This window comes from Vulpes vulpes, chromosome 1 (genome assembly GCF_048418805.1).
Source record: "Vulpes vulpes isolate BD-2025 chromosome 1, VulVul3, whole genome shotgun sequence".
Taxonomy (NCBI): Eukaryota; Metazoa; Chordata; class Mammalia; order Carnivora; family Canidae; genus Vulpes; species Vulpes vulpes.
The window spans coordinates 54,122,051-54,138,687 of NC_132780.1; the positions used below are offsets into that span (position 1 = coordinate 54,122,051).

General features: G+C 40.7%; 1 protein-coding gene across 2 annotated transcripts in view; it reads right to left on the reverse strand.

The window, feature by feature from the left end:
- Nucleotides 1-16,637, reverse strand: part of LAMA2 (laminin subunit alpha 2) — a 580,166-nt gene that overhangs the window by 441,447 nt on the left and 122,082 nt on the right. For both annotated transcript variants that reach the window (XR_012002712.1, XM_072764558.1), the window contains exon 2: nt 5,584-5,754. Coding sequence is in view for 1 of the 2 variants with exons in the window: in XM_072764558.1 (XP_072620659.1) it covers nt 5,584-5,754 (171 nt within the window). In the remaining variant the exon portion in view is untranslated. The remainder of the gene's footprint in view (nt 1-5,583; nt 5,755-16,637) is intronic.

A 16,637-nucleotide genomic window follows, 5' to 3' on the forward strand; every position in this document is an offset into this window, starting at 1 on the left:
GCAGCCCCGGTGGGCGCCCGCCTTGGACTCGCCCGGCCCGGGGTCACGGCCTGGGCCACAGTCAGGTGCTGGGCCACTGAGCCCGGCACCCTCTGGGGACCCCCGCCTGTCTGCGGGCACCCCGTGAGCGGCCGGGCAAGGCCTGGGGATGCCCCAATGCGGCGTGGACCATCCTCCGGCCCGGGGCAGAGGAGCCGGGTAACCACCGCCGCTCGTCTAAACCGTGCGCGCAGTCCCTGGAATAGGGATTCCGCAGTCCCACGTCACAGCAGGGCTTCCCAGATTAACTTCCAGGAAAAGTGAATTAAAACAAACAAACAAAAAAAAGCGTTTCCGAGAGGCGTGCAGCCCTGAGCCGAGCTCCGCACCTGGCGCAGGTCCCCGGGCCCCGCAGGCCCCTGGCTCCCAGTCACCGACCCTGCGCTCTCATCCCAAAATGGACATCCGAGACCAGCTAAAGGTGTAAAGAACTGTAATTTCAAAAGGAAGACCAGTCCTGTAAAGTGTGTTCATTTTGTTGTCGTGAAAAACTCAGAAATTTCTCATTTTCTCCTTTTTCCGCTGGCCAGGAACCGTACCTTGGATGAGAACTCTAACATGCTTACTAGAGGAGCCTCACAGCTATTAATATTCCAGCCATCATTATGCACAGACATAAAATAAACCCTACATCTGTTCAAAATGTACACGGTTCTGAATCTTAATTGGAGCCAAATTGGATTTAATAAAAAATTTGAAAAGAACCAAAACCAAGCAAAATGAAGTCCTCAATGCAACAGGAATTTCATAATCAAGTGAAATCATTTTCAAAAGAAAAAAAAATTTAAAGATTGTATTCATTTATTCCTGAGAGATCCAGAGAGAGGCAGAGACCCTGGCAGAGGGAGTCGCAGGCTCCATGCAGGGAGCCCAACAGGGGACTCGATCCTGGGACCCCTGGGGTCACGCCCTGAGCTGAAGGCAGAGGCTCAACCGCTGAGCCAACCAAGCATCCCCAAAAGAAAAAATTTTACTCAAAACTGAAAATACACTAAATTTGCCATTTTTAAACTGTGAATACTTTCAGACTCTATTACTTCCGTGACAGCAGAACACTAGGACTTGTTCAATTAAAAACATACAGGCTTACGTCCTTGAGTTACTTATGGGAATACGACAGTGCAAGACAGGACAAAAATTTTCTATTTTTATTGACAAATTGTTTAATTCAGCTAAACAACTGGATGGATTTCACTTTGCATCTAGTCTTATCACCTTCGCAGTCCCCTGAGTCATCCTATCTCATCAATGAAAAGAGAAACTGCTGAACGTGTTTAATAATTAGCACTTGTCCTGTTGAAGCTCAGAGAGGTATCAGGTCCTTATAATGACAGCAAATACCATGAGCAAAACCAAATATCAGATAAATGCCCTCGTGGTGTCAGCGGGTGCTGAAGTTGGCACATTAAGGCGTCAGAACCATAAAGGAAATATTTCTGGCACTGCTTCTGAAGAAAAATAAATATCACAGCAAACATTCCCCAAACATCCTCCAGAATCTTCTTTACAGGCCGTGGGTTTAATATGCGACAGAAAAACACACACACAGCCACATTTCCAAATCAGATCTGTGGCTCTCCGGTAATTCTGCGAGAAGCTATCTAATTGGAAATTTTGCTACCTGCCACCTCCGGTCAAATTGATACGAGAATTAGTCACGAAAATGAGGACTGGGAGATGAATCAACAATTAACCATAATCCCCATTATGAAAGTTTAATCATAATTAATTTGCGAATACTGATTAGTTGTTGGCATACATCCCTTACTTAGAACGAGATGGAAACTTACACCACCCTCACCAGGGAGAGCTGCGCAAGTCAATCCGAGGGCCAGCGGCCTCAGGAAATTGGTGGGGGACTCACGGATGAGGTCAATCTTTCAAGCTGCTAGTTTTTAATTGGGAAGCACGATCTATTAACAGGAAGCCCAAGGTTCCTTCCCTTTGTACCGTAATTGAGTACGGACCCGCCAGATTTATTCGAGCCGGTCAATGCATCTGTAGAGTCTTATCATATGTTGCTCCAACTTTTCCTAAAATAAATTCCTACAGTTTATTGCCAGATTTTTATTCTCCTGGGGTGTTGTGTGTTCTAAATTCCTAGTTCCAAAACAGGACTTCAAGATGTAATGAAGTTGGTAGCTTAACATCCAGCACACAGAGTAAATCCAGACAAAGTCTAAAGAACGGTTCAGGTCAATAAAAGGGAGGAGATTGGAAACAGACGTCCTCTGCGTCTTGCCTGGTCACTAAAACAGTTCACTTCTGTCCCAATGTGAAGCAAAGGGGCGGGCCTGCCTCAGTGCGGCTGCGTCTTCCAGTGAGACACGGAGACTCTGCAGGGGGAAGTAACAGGTCCCTCCTGGACTCAGTTTGGCCAACGCATCTCATCCACGTTTCCAACCCAGAGCCTCCACTCAATCATCGTCCACCCCCGGCTTCGCATCTTCCTTCCATCCTGTCTCTGTGACTGTCCACAGTCCCTCGTGTTTCTCCTTTCCAGAACACCATTCCCTGTACTTCAGGCAATGAGGCTTTTGGATGCCCAACGACATCCAACCACTTTCTCGGAAGCTTCTGTTGATACCTCAGTTCCCACTAAGGTTTTCCTTCTCAGAAGTCCTACGTCACTTATAATATGTACTACGGGGCATACGAGCCCTGAGTTTACAGTTTTGAATATCTGATTGTTCTCTACATCCAACCCTTGTTTATCCTAACACTGACCTTGTAGGCGGGAACCATAAAGATGTGTATTCATATCTATATACAAACATATGCACATACACACGTGTACACACACATATGATTTTATATACTGTAACCCCCCACCCTCTGCGAGCCCATCCTAAGCACACGTCCACACCCTCCCAACCACCTGCCCCCATTCCCCACCCCATCCCCACCATGTCCATGCCTCCAGTCTTCCTCACATTCTCTATGAAATCATCCAGGCTCCAAGTCTAAACCAATGGCATTTCTCCCAATCAGGCTTCACTTTCTTCCCTAATGCACCTAAAGCTCATAGTCCATCCATTCATTTCTTCTCTGACCTTTGCTTCAGTCCTCTTGCCCCCTTATCCTTCCATTCTACTTTCTCCGTACAACGCCATGAGGCCCAGTACAAACACTTGATTCTTCCATTTTACCCCACATGGAATTCTCACTTTGTTCCGATTGTGGCTCAGAGACTCTCCCAGTCCCCGAAAGGGGCTAGTCGAAATTGTATGTCTTTCCTTAGCAGATGACTCAGACACACATCTTAATGAGAAAAATCAAGAGCATTAAATAAGAATTCCCTCCCAAATACTTCCTTCCATCTGCCTCTACTCATTCCGTCTTCCTTGATTTGATCAGTTAAAAGATAGGTGTGTCCCCATTTAAGGCTTTCCACCAGACTCATCTGGTTGTTACCTCTAGAGAACTACCACCCGCACCTTTACCCTCAACTATATCCTCAACTTTCCTGGCCTCACCTTTCGGCACTGAAATTTGCTCAAATGCCTCCAGTCTCTGTGAAAACCTTCAAAACACACATGTTCCTTCGTCTGCCAAAGTCCTCCGTTCTCTTTCACATTGAGGATATTTGAGGGAATATTCCCACGCTCCTTTCTTTCCTCTTTACCTCTCATTTGTCAACTCTGCACTGTGGCCTTTGCTACCATCAATCCACCGACTGCTTTAACATGGTGGATCCCGTGTTGTCAAAGTTGAGGAAACTCTATTGTAGGCTTCTCTTACTCCGTATCTTGGAAGCAGTTAATATTATGGATTAATCATTCTTCCTGAAAATTCTTTCCTTCCTCACGTGCATGGTATTCAAACCTTCTGGTTTCCTTCCTTGGATTTTGTTTCTCTTTACTGCCTTCTAGATTTCACCTAATCTGCCTCCCTTAGCTTTTGGTATTTCCACAGGGCTTTGATCTAGTCCTTTGCCCTTATTGTTCTATATAAAAATAAGCATATAGATGTGTCCCATCACTCCCCACTCCTATGTCCCTATTGTAATAATCTACGTCATAGAAATAACCAGATTCATGAAAAGGCAAGGGACATTTCTGATGGTCATCATATTTTTCTTAACTTTTATTTAATTCCATGACACACAAGACCATCAATCTTAATAACAAAAGTCCCAATTCTCCAAATAAAATAATGTTTTCAGCATCTCTAAATTACACAATAGAGAGGTGACTGTGCATTCTTCCCTTTAAGGAGTTCCAATAAAGAATGAACAATGCCCTCGAACTTCCTTTTGAGATTTAAAAAAATGTAGATTGTGTAAATTTTCCAACTTAAAAAGAGAAGGAAACTAAGCAAATTTTAAAATAATGTAATTATGTTTTATCCCCATTATAACTCATCTCATTGCCATTATTTCCATTATTAACCACCCCAATATATGTTTGATAATTTCCCAGAGTGTATCTCTAAATCTCTAAACCAACCTCCGTCTCTAGAATTCTTGCACCCCATCTTCCCCTTCTCCATATAAATTCTTTGCCTGTTAATACAAATCACTCATAATTAACTGAATGTATCATGCCATTCCATGCCTTCAAGACTATGTGCTTTTTCTTTTCTAATACTTTCCACCTTACTCTTATTTTTGCAGTCCATGGGCCACTTTCTCCCAAGGATAGTTAAATAACCTGTCTCATGTTCCCTCGACACTCAATTTACTTTTCTGCTTCCCCCCTTCCCCCTCTAAGTCTCTGAAGTCAAGGGCTACGTATGATTTACCATTATGCTTCAGTCCAATGCATTGCTAGTAGAGGTGCTCAAATGCTTGCTGAATAAATACATAAGTGAATGAGAGATAGTGTCGTTCATAGAAGCCAGCAAGAGGGGGTTGTGTAACACCTGTCCTTGAAACACTCCTCTTGTGGTAACTAAGAACCTCCATGATCGAGTTCCAGCTCCCGCATGAGACTTAGCTCTGCTTTCTTCGGCCTTTGGATGCTCTTAGTTCTAGCCATCCCTCCCTAACCGGTTCCCTGCTGAGCAAAGAAGTTTTTCTATCTCATTCTCCTCTCTCTTTCTGGCATTTCTTCTTCTCTTCTGACTCTCTTCTTTACCTGCTCAGCTAACACCAGTCCTTGGATCTCAGCTTAGATATCACTTCTTTGGACAAGCCTTCCCCAGCACCTACACAGATTCTTTATCTTGTACTTTTTGCCCATTCCTTCATTGATTGAAGTGAGGGACCGTCCCTTATTCCTGTTGGATCCTCACGGGAGTACCTGACACACACGTGACCCACAAATGACTAACGCCTGTATTCACAACTGTATCCGCCGATACTGTTCTGGATGTAGTAAACCTGGTGACTGACACAGGTCTTCAGCTGGAAAACTCCTCAAGCACTACACCTGGTACATATAAAGAACTCCAGTGAGGTTTGTCAGATGAGAGAGGAGGCCTCCAATGGAAGAGAAGTTCTAGGAGTCCGGGACACCACAAACTCTTGACTTCAATGCACATCAAGACCTCTCAATTACAGATCCTAGCCAGTGCCATGCGAATATGAATTAAATTACATACGGTATGGATTGCTGCTGTTTTGATTGCAGATTCGACATTGGGGGTTCCTCACCGGCTGCCCAGGGACATGCTCTACCAATTTGCAGTACATTTCGGGTCCTTTTTCTCCACATGTTGCATTCGTGGTGATAAGAGCATTAGAAGCAAGATTCAGGACAGCAGGGAATAAACCTGAAAAAGAAGGACAAAGGAAGATGTGTGGGCCAGAAACAACATGGTATGCTTTTGCTGCATTTTAAGATGAAATTAAGATATTTTTCAGAGCATTAACTTAATCAAAAATTAAATAATCAGCGATAATTGAATATCTGACTTAATTAAGTACTCTATATAAATAGCATGTGTTCTCAAACGAACACTTCTATCTGGGTCTTAAACATAAAATCTAAACCTATCTTCTTAATTTTTAACCTCTAATACTTAATTATCAAGAAAGTCCCATCTCTAACACACACTTTAAAAAAAAAAATCTGTTCATGTTCTGGGCAAAAGATCCATCTTCCATTTCAGCTATTTTATATATAGTAGGAAACTATAATCATAAAGATTTTGCACAAGTTTGCATTTATGTTTTTCATGGTCATCTTTATGGTGCAATTATTATTTAGCATTAAGTGGTTGTTATAATTCCTTTATATCCAAACTGGAGAAAATAGCAAATGATGGAAGATTTTGGAAAACCATTCTTTACTGCCTTCTGTGCCATAAGGCCATATTATATAGCAATATATTATCAGAAATAAGTAATTACAGTAGCCCATGATCATACCAGCGATTATTTCTTAGATACAATAGAAGTTTAAGTTTGCTCAGATAAACATCACAGAGACCTATCTCAGTGTATAGTTGAGAAGGCCCTTCATTCTAGATGAACCCGGGTCTTTACTTTCTACAACTTAATGTCAATATTGCTTCACACGTGGCTAGTATTTGCATTTTATGGACCTCCTTTCAACGACAATGCAGAAAGCCATTTTTTCAGAAGCCACTCTCACTGATAAAACTTGTCTTGGAGAAAGTATATTTGAGATTACAGATGACTTGACTCGTTGTATATAAGGAGCATGCTAACCATTTACGTGGTCTCTGCTCTAGTCATGTACCACAGAGGTTTACATTAACTCAACCTCTGGTAGAAAGTCCTTCATTAACTAAGTCTTATGTCCCAATGTTTTACTCAGATCTGCAGTTTTGAGTTCATAAGTGTTTTCTTATCTTCAAAACTTAGTACAGGCTAGGTATGGAGTAAGCACCTAACATATCTGTAAAATGAATGAATTATAAATACCAGCCACATAAATGTTCTGTGCATTATCTGCATCTTCATTCCCATCCTCACCACCAGCATTACTGAATGTTTATAATGTTCCAGGCACTGTTCTAGCACTCCGTCTTCCTGGACTAACTTGCTGCAAAGGACACCCTTATGAGCTACATGCTACGATTGCCTTTATGTTACTGTGATGTTCAGTAATTCGCCAGCTTTGCAGCTAGCAAATAGCAGAGCTGTGATTTGAGCCCAAGAAATCTCGCTCCAGAGTCTAACCTCTTAATCACTATCCTGTATGTTCTCTACGATGTCATATGAAACCTACATAAATCTAGTGCTAATTTCTGGTCTTGGTTGATCTTAGAATTGCACTGAAAGAAATAACAGTACAGCAAATAAAAAAAGATTTTTAAGTAATTTTTATCTATTTTGTATTCACTCTCAACAATTTCAGAGAGGTAAGCGAGTTCATAAGACCAGGCAAGACCACAATTACCATCTCAGTCACTCTCGGGGTCTCCCAAAAAGCTGCTTCCAAACAATCTTTCTCTTCCCTCCCTCACCACACTTTACTGGTCTCTAAAATCCTCTGGCTCTGCTGCTCCAATCATTTATTATTATTATTATTATTATTATTATTATTATTATTAGTTTTACTTCTATTTGCAGCTTTATTGGAAACTACCTCAATTTGGTGAGGTTTGCCACATTCCAAATTTTAAGATAATGTGATCCTTCCCAAAGCATTATCTCTTCACCTTCAGTATTGTATGCTCTAGACGGGTTAATGATATATGATTAAATACAGTCTGTCATTCATCACCATCTTGGATTTAACTGTGTAACTATTATTTCATCAAATATGCATCAAGCACACAAGAATGCCTGATAGCACAAAGATTTGAGAATGAAAAAAAAAACGATTAAGATAGGCTTATTGGGAGAAATGATCTGATCTGAATGTCAAAGGAGAAATAGAAGTTTATCTGGTAGTGAAAAGGAAGAAGGAAAAAGCCAACATAGCAGGCGGAGGGGAAGGCATAGGAGTATGGACTTTTTTCTGAAAGCTTATGTGGATGTTAAGTGACAAATGGAGTAGTTGGCTTTGCAATTGTCTCAACCTGTTAGATTAGGGGATTGTTTAGACGTGGATATGGATACAGAGACAGATATACAAACACAGATACGGATACAGGCCTAGATGCGTACAAAGTACACAGAGTATACGTAATGGTTCACATATACATCAAAGCAAACCCTGCCTACTTGTCCCAGTGAGTAATTTGTTTTAGTGGAATTTTTTTTCCAGATCCTTATAATTTTAGTGTAAATAGGGTAGAAAAAAATAGGTAATTAGAAGGGAGACATATGCCGAGCATCCTGTTTTCAGGAGGACAAGACTCTACTCCTCATCTTGCTGGTCCCGCGGAAGGAGTTCAGGTAGTTACACCCCTTGTAATCCCTGCAAACAAAGCCAGTTTACTTACACCAAAGGCATCCCAGGCCATGGCCACCCATCTCTCAAACTGCCCCGGGACACTGTCCGTTTTGTTCTGTGATCTTTGTCTCCTCGCTGGACTTTTACTAGTTCTAACTTTGATGCTGACCTTGAGTCTGTTTTGCAGGGATGGGTGAGACTCCCCATGTCCTGCCCTGGTGCAGCCCTGGGTGGGATCGGATTTCACTTTCTCAGCTCTGAGTAATCACGGGAGGGGCCGGAAAGCAAAGATGGCTGGAGAAAACTATTCTACTGCATAGTGTAAGGTCCGAAAATATAGAATTGCATTACATCCCAATTCCTCCACAGAATTAAATGAATTCCATGTGAGGGAAATGACATGGCTATAAAAAATCACAGGTAGAGAAGTAACACTGATCTCGAAGCTATTTCATTTTCATCAAGTGATAGGACTTAATTGCTCAGTCACCCCATTTGTAGATTGTATCAGTCTCATTTTATAAATGAAGAAAGCGCAGCTCAGAGAAGATAAACCATTCACACAAAATTATCAATTAGTAAGATTGATAACTATGATTTGAACTCAGCCCTTTAACCCCAAAGACTTATTCTTCTCAGGGCATGAAGAGGAGCCAAAACCTGGTCCTCAGCAAAGCTTATCAATTTACATATTTAACAGAATAAAGAACTCGCCTGGTCACCACCCCTTTGTTTCTCCATAGGGTTTTCTATTCATAAACGAAGATATTAATAAAATTTACATTTATTATCTTTCAGTTCTTTCCATTGATTTGTTTCTGTTATATGTATTGATCATGTGCTCAAAATTAACCTTTTAAATTTAATTGCCTCGCTTTGTGGTCAAGAACAGTTGCCTTTTGAATTTTATCAGCTATTTTGCTGTTTATTTTTTAAAAATCAGTAAAGTGTATTGGTCAGGGAAGGTCTCTAATTAGTCGCTAACAACCAATTTGAAGAGCCAGTCAATATCCGAGCTTTTATTGAATCTTCAGCAGGTTGTATTATAGATTGCAGCCCGATTTCATTATATGTTAAATCTATTAAGCTGTACCTATTTATTCCCATTCAAAAGCGGCAGAGCAATATTTATTGCCATATTCAATATGGGTTGCTCGGTGAAGATTATGTAAACACCGTGAGTGTAAATGAACTACAAATAGCTGGCGAACCTTTATAGAGCATTGGCTTACAGCCTCCTAATTCAATTTGAGGTCATGTAATGTTAATGACATAAAAGCCAGTCATCAACACCCATACAATTATGACTGACATTTTTTTCTGAATAGCATGTAGACTAAGTAAATTTGATTGGATTTGTGGCATAACAAAGTCTGAACAAGAAACAAATAATATTTATCCTCCTTATATTCTATATTTTATATGAGATATTAAAAAATGATTACAAAAAAAATGATCACAATACAGAAAATAATATATATTCTGTTAACTGATGTATACATTCAATAAACAGAGTAGACAAAGCTAAGTGACGGCATGTGAAAAATAGAAATTTTTTACAATATGGCAAACATTTAGAAAATTCACCAGATTTTCACTTGGATGGTTTTCTACTGTATTTGCTAGTCCAGATACTGTGATGTATTCATATACATTTGCATGATTGTGGTGATTGGTCGCCTCAAAATCCCCCACTCCGTTTCAAAGCATTTTTAAAACCTGCATATAAAAGTTCTACTTTTAATAATTATGGAGTAGATCCAAGGGAACCCCTCATAGATGACAGCTATGAACTCTGAACAAAATATATATTTTTTTAAATGCCAAATACCTAAAAAAATAAAAATAAGAATAAATGCCAAATACCTGAAAACAATGGGGAACAACCCAAAACAGGCAAGCTGGGAGGGATGTGTATGCTTAGAAAAAAGGCAGATAGGCGTGTGTTTCAGACTGCACTGGGCACAGTGGCAAAAACTCAAATAGAATTCCACAGTTTCTTTCATCTGTCTTTTTTTAAACTATCTTGAAAAAATAAATAAATAAACTATCTTGAAAAACCAGATAACAGAACTAAGAACAACCATCGCGGCTATAAAGTGAAGGGAAAATGCTGGAGAAAAGAAAACCACATAAAAGGAGCCTCAAAATACGTGTATAATCTTTTCCCAAATCCTTCACCGACGCCAGACCTGAATATGGCCCAGCCTGTACTCCGACTGGGGCTAAAGGCACAAAACGGAAACCTACAGTAGCTGCATTCCACCAGGAAGACTGCAGTGTGGTGTCTGACTCCACACAAGTCAACCAACGGGTATCACACAAAAAGTAAAAAAATGGAGGCTATTTTTCAGAAAAACAACAGAATCCTGGGTTTCTACCATATATCATTCACAAGGCTCAGAATGCATTTTTTTAAAATATTAAACATACAAAGAAACAATAAAATGCTACCCATACTTAAAGAAAAGCAATGAATAAAGACCAACACTGCCATTAACCAGATGTTGGAGTTCGCACACAAAGATTTTACAGCAGCTTTTATATCTACGACCAAGGACACACACACAAATGCTTAAATGAAAACACAAATAGGAAATCTCAGTGGAGGAATGGAAACTACACACACACACACACAAATACCAAACATAATTCCAGAATTGAAAAATGCAGTGTCTTAGAATTAAAAAAAAAAAAACACATCATGGGATTTATAGAAAATGGGAGATGAGAGCGGACAAAAAAGTGTAAGTAAACTTGAATATAAATCCATATAAGTCTCTAAGTACATTTTAAAGAAAAAATTGTAATGTTCCAGGGGGCAAGAGGGGTCACAATGTATGGTAATGTCATACATGTGACAATTACAAGAAGTGGCGGGTGGACAGGTCATGGTAATAGACCTGCATATTTCCAAGGTTCTTAGGCTTTACAGTAAGATTAGAAAGATTGATAAATCATTAAAAGGACTGATAGCATCAATCGTTGGAAAGCTTGTGAAGCAACCGAAACTCTACCCTGTTGCTGTTGGGACTGTAAATTAGTACAACGACTTTAGAGAAGATTTAGGCATTTTTTAATGAATTGAAACACAGACCTACTCCATGGCCCAACCCTTAGGTAAAATCCCAAGAGAAATAACAGTGCATGTCCATGAAGAGAGCTATACAGAAATGTTCATGGAAGCTCTTATAATAAACAAATCTGGAAACAGCTCAGGTTTTCACCAAAGGGAGAAGTGATACTACACAAACTCTGGTTTATTCACAGGATGGCACACTGTACAGTGCCACCATGGAACAGCAAGATGACTTCCATAAGCATTATACCACAGAAAAGCAGCTTCACCACAAACGGTACATATTCTGTTATTCATTTATTTGACTCTTTAGAACAGACAAGCCAAATCTGTTTGGAAAATAAAACTGAAAAAAAAAAAAAAAAAGGTTGATTGAGGGATAGAGAGATAGAGACTGACTAGAGAGTCCTGAGACCATTTCTTCCCAACAGGAGTCTGTGTTAGACAAGCGTGCACACCTGTTCAAACGTGTGGAGTGCCATGCTCCGAGCGCATGCTGCACCCAGCGAGGACTCGCGCATTTCAATGAAGGCAAATCTTACCTGAGGAAAGAAAGCACACCAATGCTGAATTCTAGTTAATGATACCTGTGATGAAGAGTTTAGGTGTGAAGTGTGCAAGGGAGCAAAATACAAGATGGGCAGTTATGTAGAGACGGGTAGATGTATATAATAAAGTAAATGCAGCAAGATACTTATTTTAGAATCAGGATGCTGAGCATGTGAGTGTTTAGTATAGGATTCTTCCAACTTTTCTGAAGGTGAGGACATTTTTATAAAATTTGGAAAGAACCTATAGAAATATTATACATGCTTGTGTATGTGTGTACATGTATCTACACAACCATCTACACATGCCCACAGATAGGTACAGGCACATAAGGTATATGACTTCTATCCCTTTTTGGCCTTTTATAAATTGTCAATATCAGGAACAATAAAATCTTAAATTGACATTTCTTAAATCAAATGCGGAAAAGTGTTTTGGATACTACAGAGGGACAGTGTCTTCTCAACCCCCTGCAGAGTCAGTGGAAACCAGCAAAAGCGAGCACGCTATCAGCAAAACAGCTGAAATTCTCTCCAAGACCCCAGCAGGCCAGCAGTCAGCAGGTGACTCTGTTTTCCTTGCACAAATTTCCCATCCTCCCAGCTTTTGTCTCATAAAATAAAAGAACTTTGACATCGAATCATATTTAATACATAAGTGTTGTCTTCTGAAGAAAGACAAGTGAATCGGAGGGAAATGCATTCAACATGCTAGTAAGTGATCTGCTGGGTGGCGTAGTTCAGACCTGTTTCTTAGGCTTCAGGTGATATCTCTCCAGGTGACAAACTAGAAGGTTGTTTTCTGGTGGCAAAAAAGAATTCAGCCCAAAGAAGCCTCGTAAGAATTTAAATTTTACGCATGAAGAAAACAATTCCCAGAACCCAGATGGCACTGCTAAATTTTCAAATCCAGTTATTGTAATCCCAAATGGATTAGAATTAATAAAACCCAGCAATCTCACTCCCCTCCCGGCTCTAAATGAAATTCCTTCCGCCTCCTACACCACTCCCCAGTTTTATGCCATCCAGTCATCCTCTCCTCTCCCACAGGCACACTCACGGGCCAACTTCCATCATGGTTCTATAAGGCCTGACATTTATTTCCAAGTTTCTCCATTTTAAGAAAACACTTCAACTTTCTTATTGTCACAGAAGCCCTGATTTCCTCTGATAGCGACAGTCTGCAGATCTCCCCAGTGGATCCCAAGAACCACGGGAGGAGGAAGAGGAGCCTCCCTCCGGCTTCTAACTGCTACTTACAAATCAGTTCCTCTGGTCCCTGATAACTTCTTTTTAAAAACTTTAACTCACCCACCCTTTCCCCCATCCTCTTTCCATTTCCACATGCTGAGGTCGTGAAGACCACCCTTAAAAATATGGCTGTCTCCATTATCTCATCACCCAGCTTTCTGCCATTCACACTCAATAGGGGACCATAAACCAGCCTTAGTGTTACTCCACAGAAACCAGAAAATGTTAACAGGTACTTTGGGAACAAACACGTTTTACTCCTCACCATGCTAAGATTTCTGCTTCCAATTTATTTGTGTCTCTAGCTTAACTTTCTCTTTCTCTCTCTTCATCTGTCTATACGTCTATACAAGAATACCAACTGCAGTGGCCCCCTAATTAGTCTTTCTGCATGACTCCGCTTCTGTTCATGTTCCATGGGGTCATGAAAATTATCTTCCTAAAAATTAAGTCTGATTGCATCACTTTTTTTTTTCTTCCAAGACCTCGATGTTGCCTATAGCAGAGCAGCCATTCCCTGGGCATTGATAACAGGCCCCTACCTACCTCTGAAAACTCCTCTGTACACGCCAAGCATCTTACTCTTACAACAATACCAGGTGCTTTGAAGCTCTTCGTCATGCGTCGTCTCATCCATGATCTCATCTCTTCTACAATATCTTTCTTCTTCCGTGCCATGGTCACCGACTCACCTTTCATGACCCAGCTCAAAGATCCCTGCTCTGCAAAAGTGTTTCCTGACCTTGCCACACAGAATCTGTTGTTTCCTTCTCGGTGTCTACATAGTAGTCCGCTGATACTTCATTCTGACCCTCATCACACTGACACTCTAGCGTCCTTCACAGTGGACTTCCCCTGTATGACATCAGTGAGCACAGAGACAACACCAGCCTGTAATAACACTCAGATTTAAATTTACCAAGTGAGAAGAAAAAGATGCGCTTGTGTCATCTTTCTAGAGAGACATCCGGCAAACCAAAGCCATCAAACTCATCACTGATGTGCCAGGAATGTCGGACTCTGTTTCGGCCCTCGAGCAATAGGAGAACAGGGCGCATCTTTATCACCTCTTGCCCGTCCAACACCAGGCCTGCATTTCTATGCTGGGGTAAGTGCCATTGTCTTTAGTACAAAGGGTGCCCTCCTGCTAAGGAAGCGGAAGTGGAAGAGAGCTTTCTTCTTCCTTCAGTAGTTTGGGCATGTGTGTGACCGTAGCCGAGGACTGTGCATCTTGAGCCTTTGAAGAACAGGGTTGAGGAGAAAGGAAATAAGACATCGGCAACAGAGACGAAAGCACCCGTGGTGGGGGGGAAGGAAGGGGCTACGGACAACGTCTCTAGAAACACCCTGACTCAGCTATGCAGGCACTGAAACCTGGAAATGGCCTTGATGAACACCATCTCCCGAATCTTGTGTTCAGAACTTTCTAACAACCCTAACAATCATCTCAGAACTTTCTAACAACCATCTCTGCTTAAGTTACACAGTATTGGTGATTTCTGTTGCTTCTGATCAAGAAGCCAGGTGGCCATAAGGAGCCTGTGTTACACACACACACACACACACACACACACATGCATACATGCACACACACTCGTACGCACACACGTGCACCTATACAAAGAGCTAGAGGGCAATTTTATCATAACAAAATAGATAAATAGATAGGCAGTTGCTTCATTTAAACATCTTTGGGACAAAACATGAAGGAACAAGAGGAGCGGCAATCGCGACCACCGTTTCCACACAGACCCGCTGCTTATACGATGATCACCATCTGAAGGGGCCACTTAAGAACTCTGTTTCACAGTGAAAGTTTCCTCTAGGTTTTTTTTTTTTCCTTCCTCTTCTTCCCCTTCCTCTTCTTCCTGTTTTTCTTCTTCACTGCGCTCTTTTTTGATCACATTGACCTGTGTGAAGTTTGGGAAGCTGTCATTATAAAATGATGATAACCTAACTCACGGCCCTTAAAGATCTTTCTAACGTAGTCTTGCAAAAATCATCTCTAAATACATATTTCTTGTTTTCATCAGCTTAAATATTAAACTAAGCGCATACCATTGAGTAGTTGTCTTCATTGTGCCTAGCAGTCACAGTTTGTCATTATGACTCAGGTGTGTGTGTGTATGTTTACATATTGGCACACACAATACATGTATTTTAACCTCACAAATCACGCTTCTTGTTAAGTTCTATGGTCCAGCTTTGCCGACATAATTGATAACAGATGGTGTGTAGACATTTGCTATGGAAAAGTCATCCAGTCAATGACTTCCCTTCAAAATAATGTAATAACTTTTAAAAGCCATCACATGTTGTTTACAACAATACATTACGTATTTCTCTCCCTCTCTCCGTTTTCATCATCCTAGTCTTGGTATGTGATATTTCCTCCTGCTTTTTCATGCCAGGCACCTATCACTTCTCAAAGAATAAGAGGAAACTGTTTGAATGTTTCTAACTTTGCATTTAAGTCTTTCAGTTCTGTGGAGCATTTTTAAAAAAAAAAAAATTATTCATGCAAGCAAACAGAGCTGTTTGCAAGTGGTTCAGTATTTGAAAGACAAAAGGGAACCTGCCAATTTAAAATGTTCTAAGACGCATCAAGGAAGAAAAGGAGATACTTGGCTGTTGAAATCCTGAGCTACGTGGGAGTGTGGGAACACACTGGTATAAAACAAAAATGGGATAAAACAAAATGTTGCCAAAGAGAATGATTTCCAGCTGTGCACTGCAGGAAGTAACTCAATGCTCTTGATACATGATGCAGATGAAGAGTTTTATAGAACTAGAAAATCAGTCCAATTTGAACTAATAGTCATCCAGACACAACAATGCTTGTAAGCTGGGAAAAAATAATGCTGAATCCAGTTGGTCAGAGGAGGAAAAAAAGAAAAAGAAACAAGGAGAGCATGTATTCTGGCCCTGACTTGCATTTATAGGCCTTTCAAATTTGTCTCTCCCTGTTGCTTAGTTCTGCTCTTCCCAACCTCCAGAATAAAAGGATATTTTGGCCTCCTTTCTTCTTTTTAAAATAAGAAAACATAGTGCATGTCCCTCTGTGGAATTAATTTTTAGAATTGTTTATTCCATTCCTTCTAAACAGATTAAGAAGAAAATGCATTTTCAGTATCATCAGAAAGAAAGTAAACCAAAGGTGACCATATGTCCTCCAACACCTCGTAAGTGTGTTTTGCTCATAGAATATCAGTGTCCCTCTACGTAGCAAGTATTATCACTAAAATAAGGATTATGGGGGCCATTATGATGAACTCACATGCCATCTAGTTACCTGGCCCACACAAGCACTAGAGGATTTTATTAAATTCCTCACAAAGGGTATCACCAATCTTACTAAAACAGGATTAGGTCATGAATCGGCTGTAACTTAGAATTTATGCATACAGGAGATAACACCTATAACACCTGCCCGGGGAGCCCAGCTCTCTGGGGAGAACAGCCACAGAC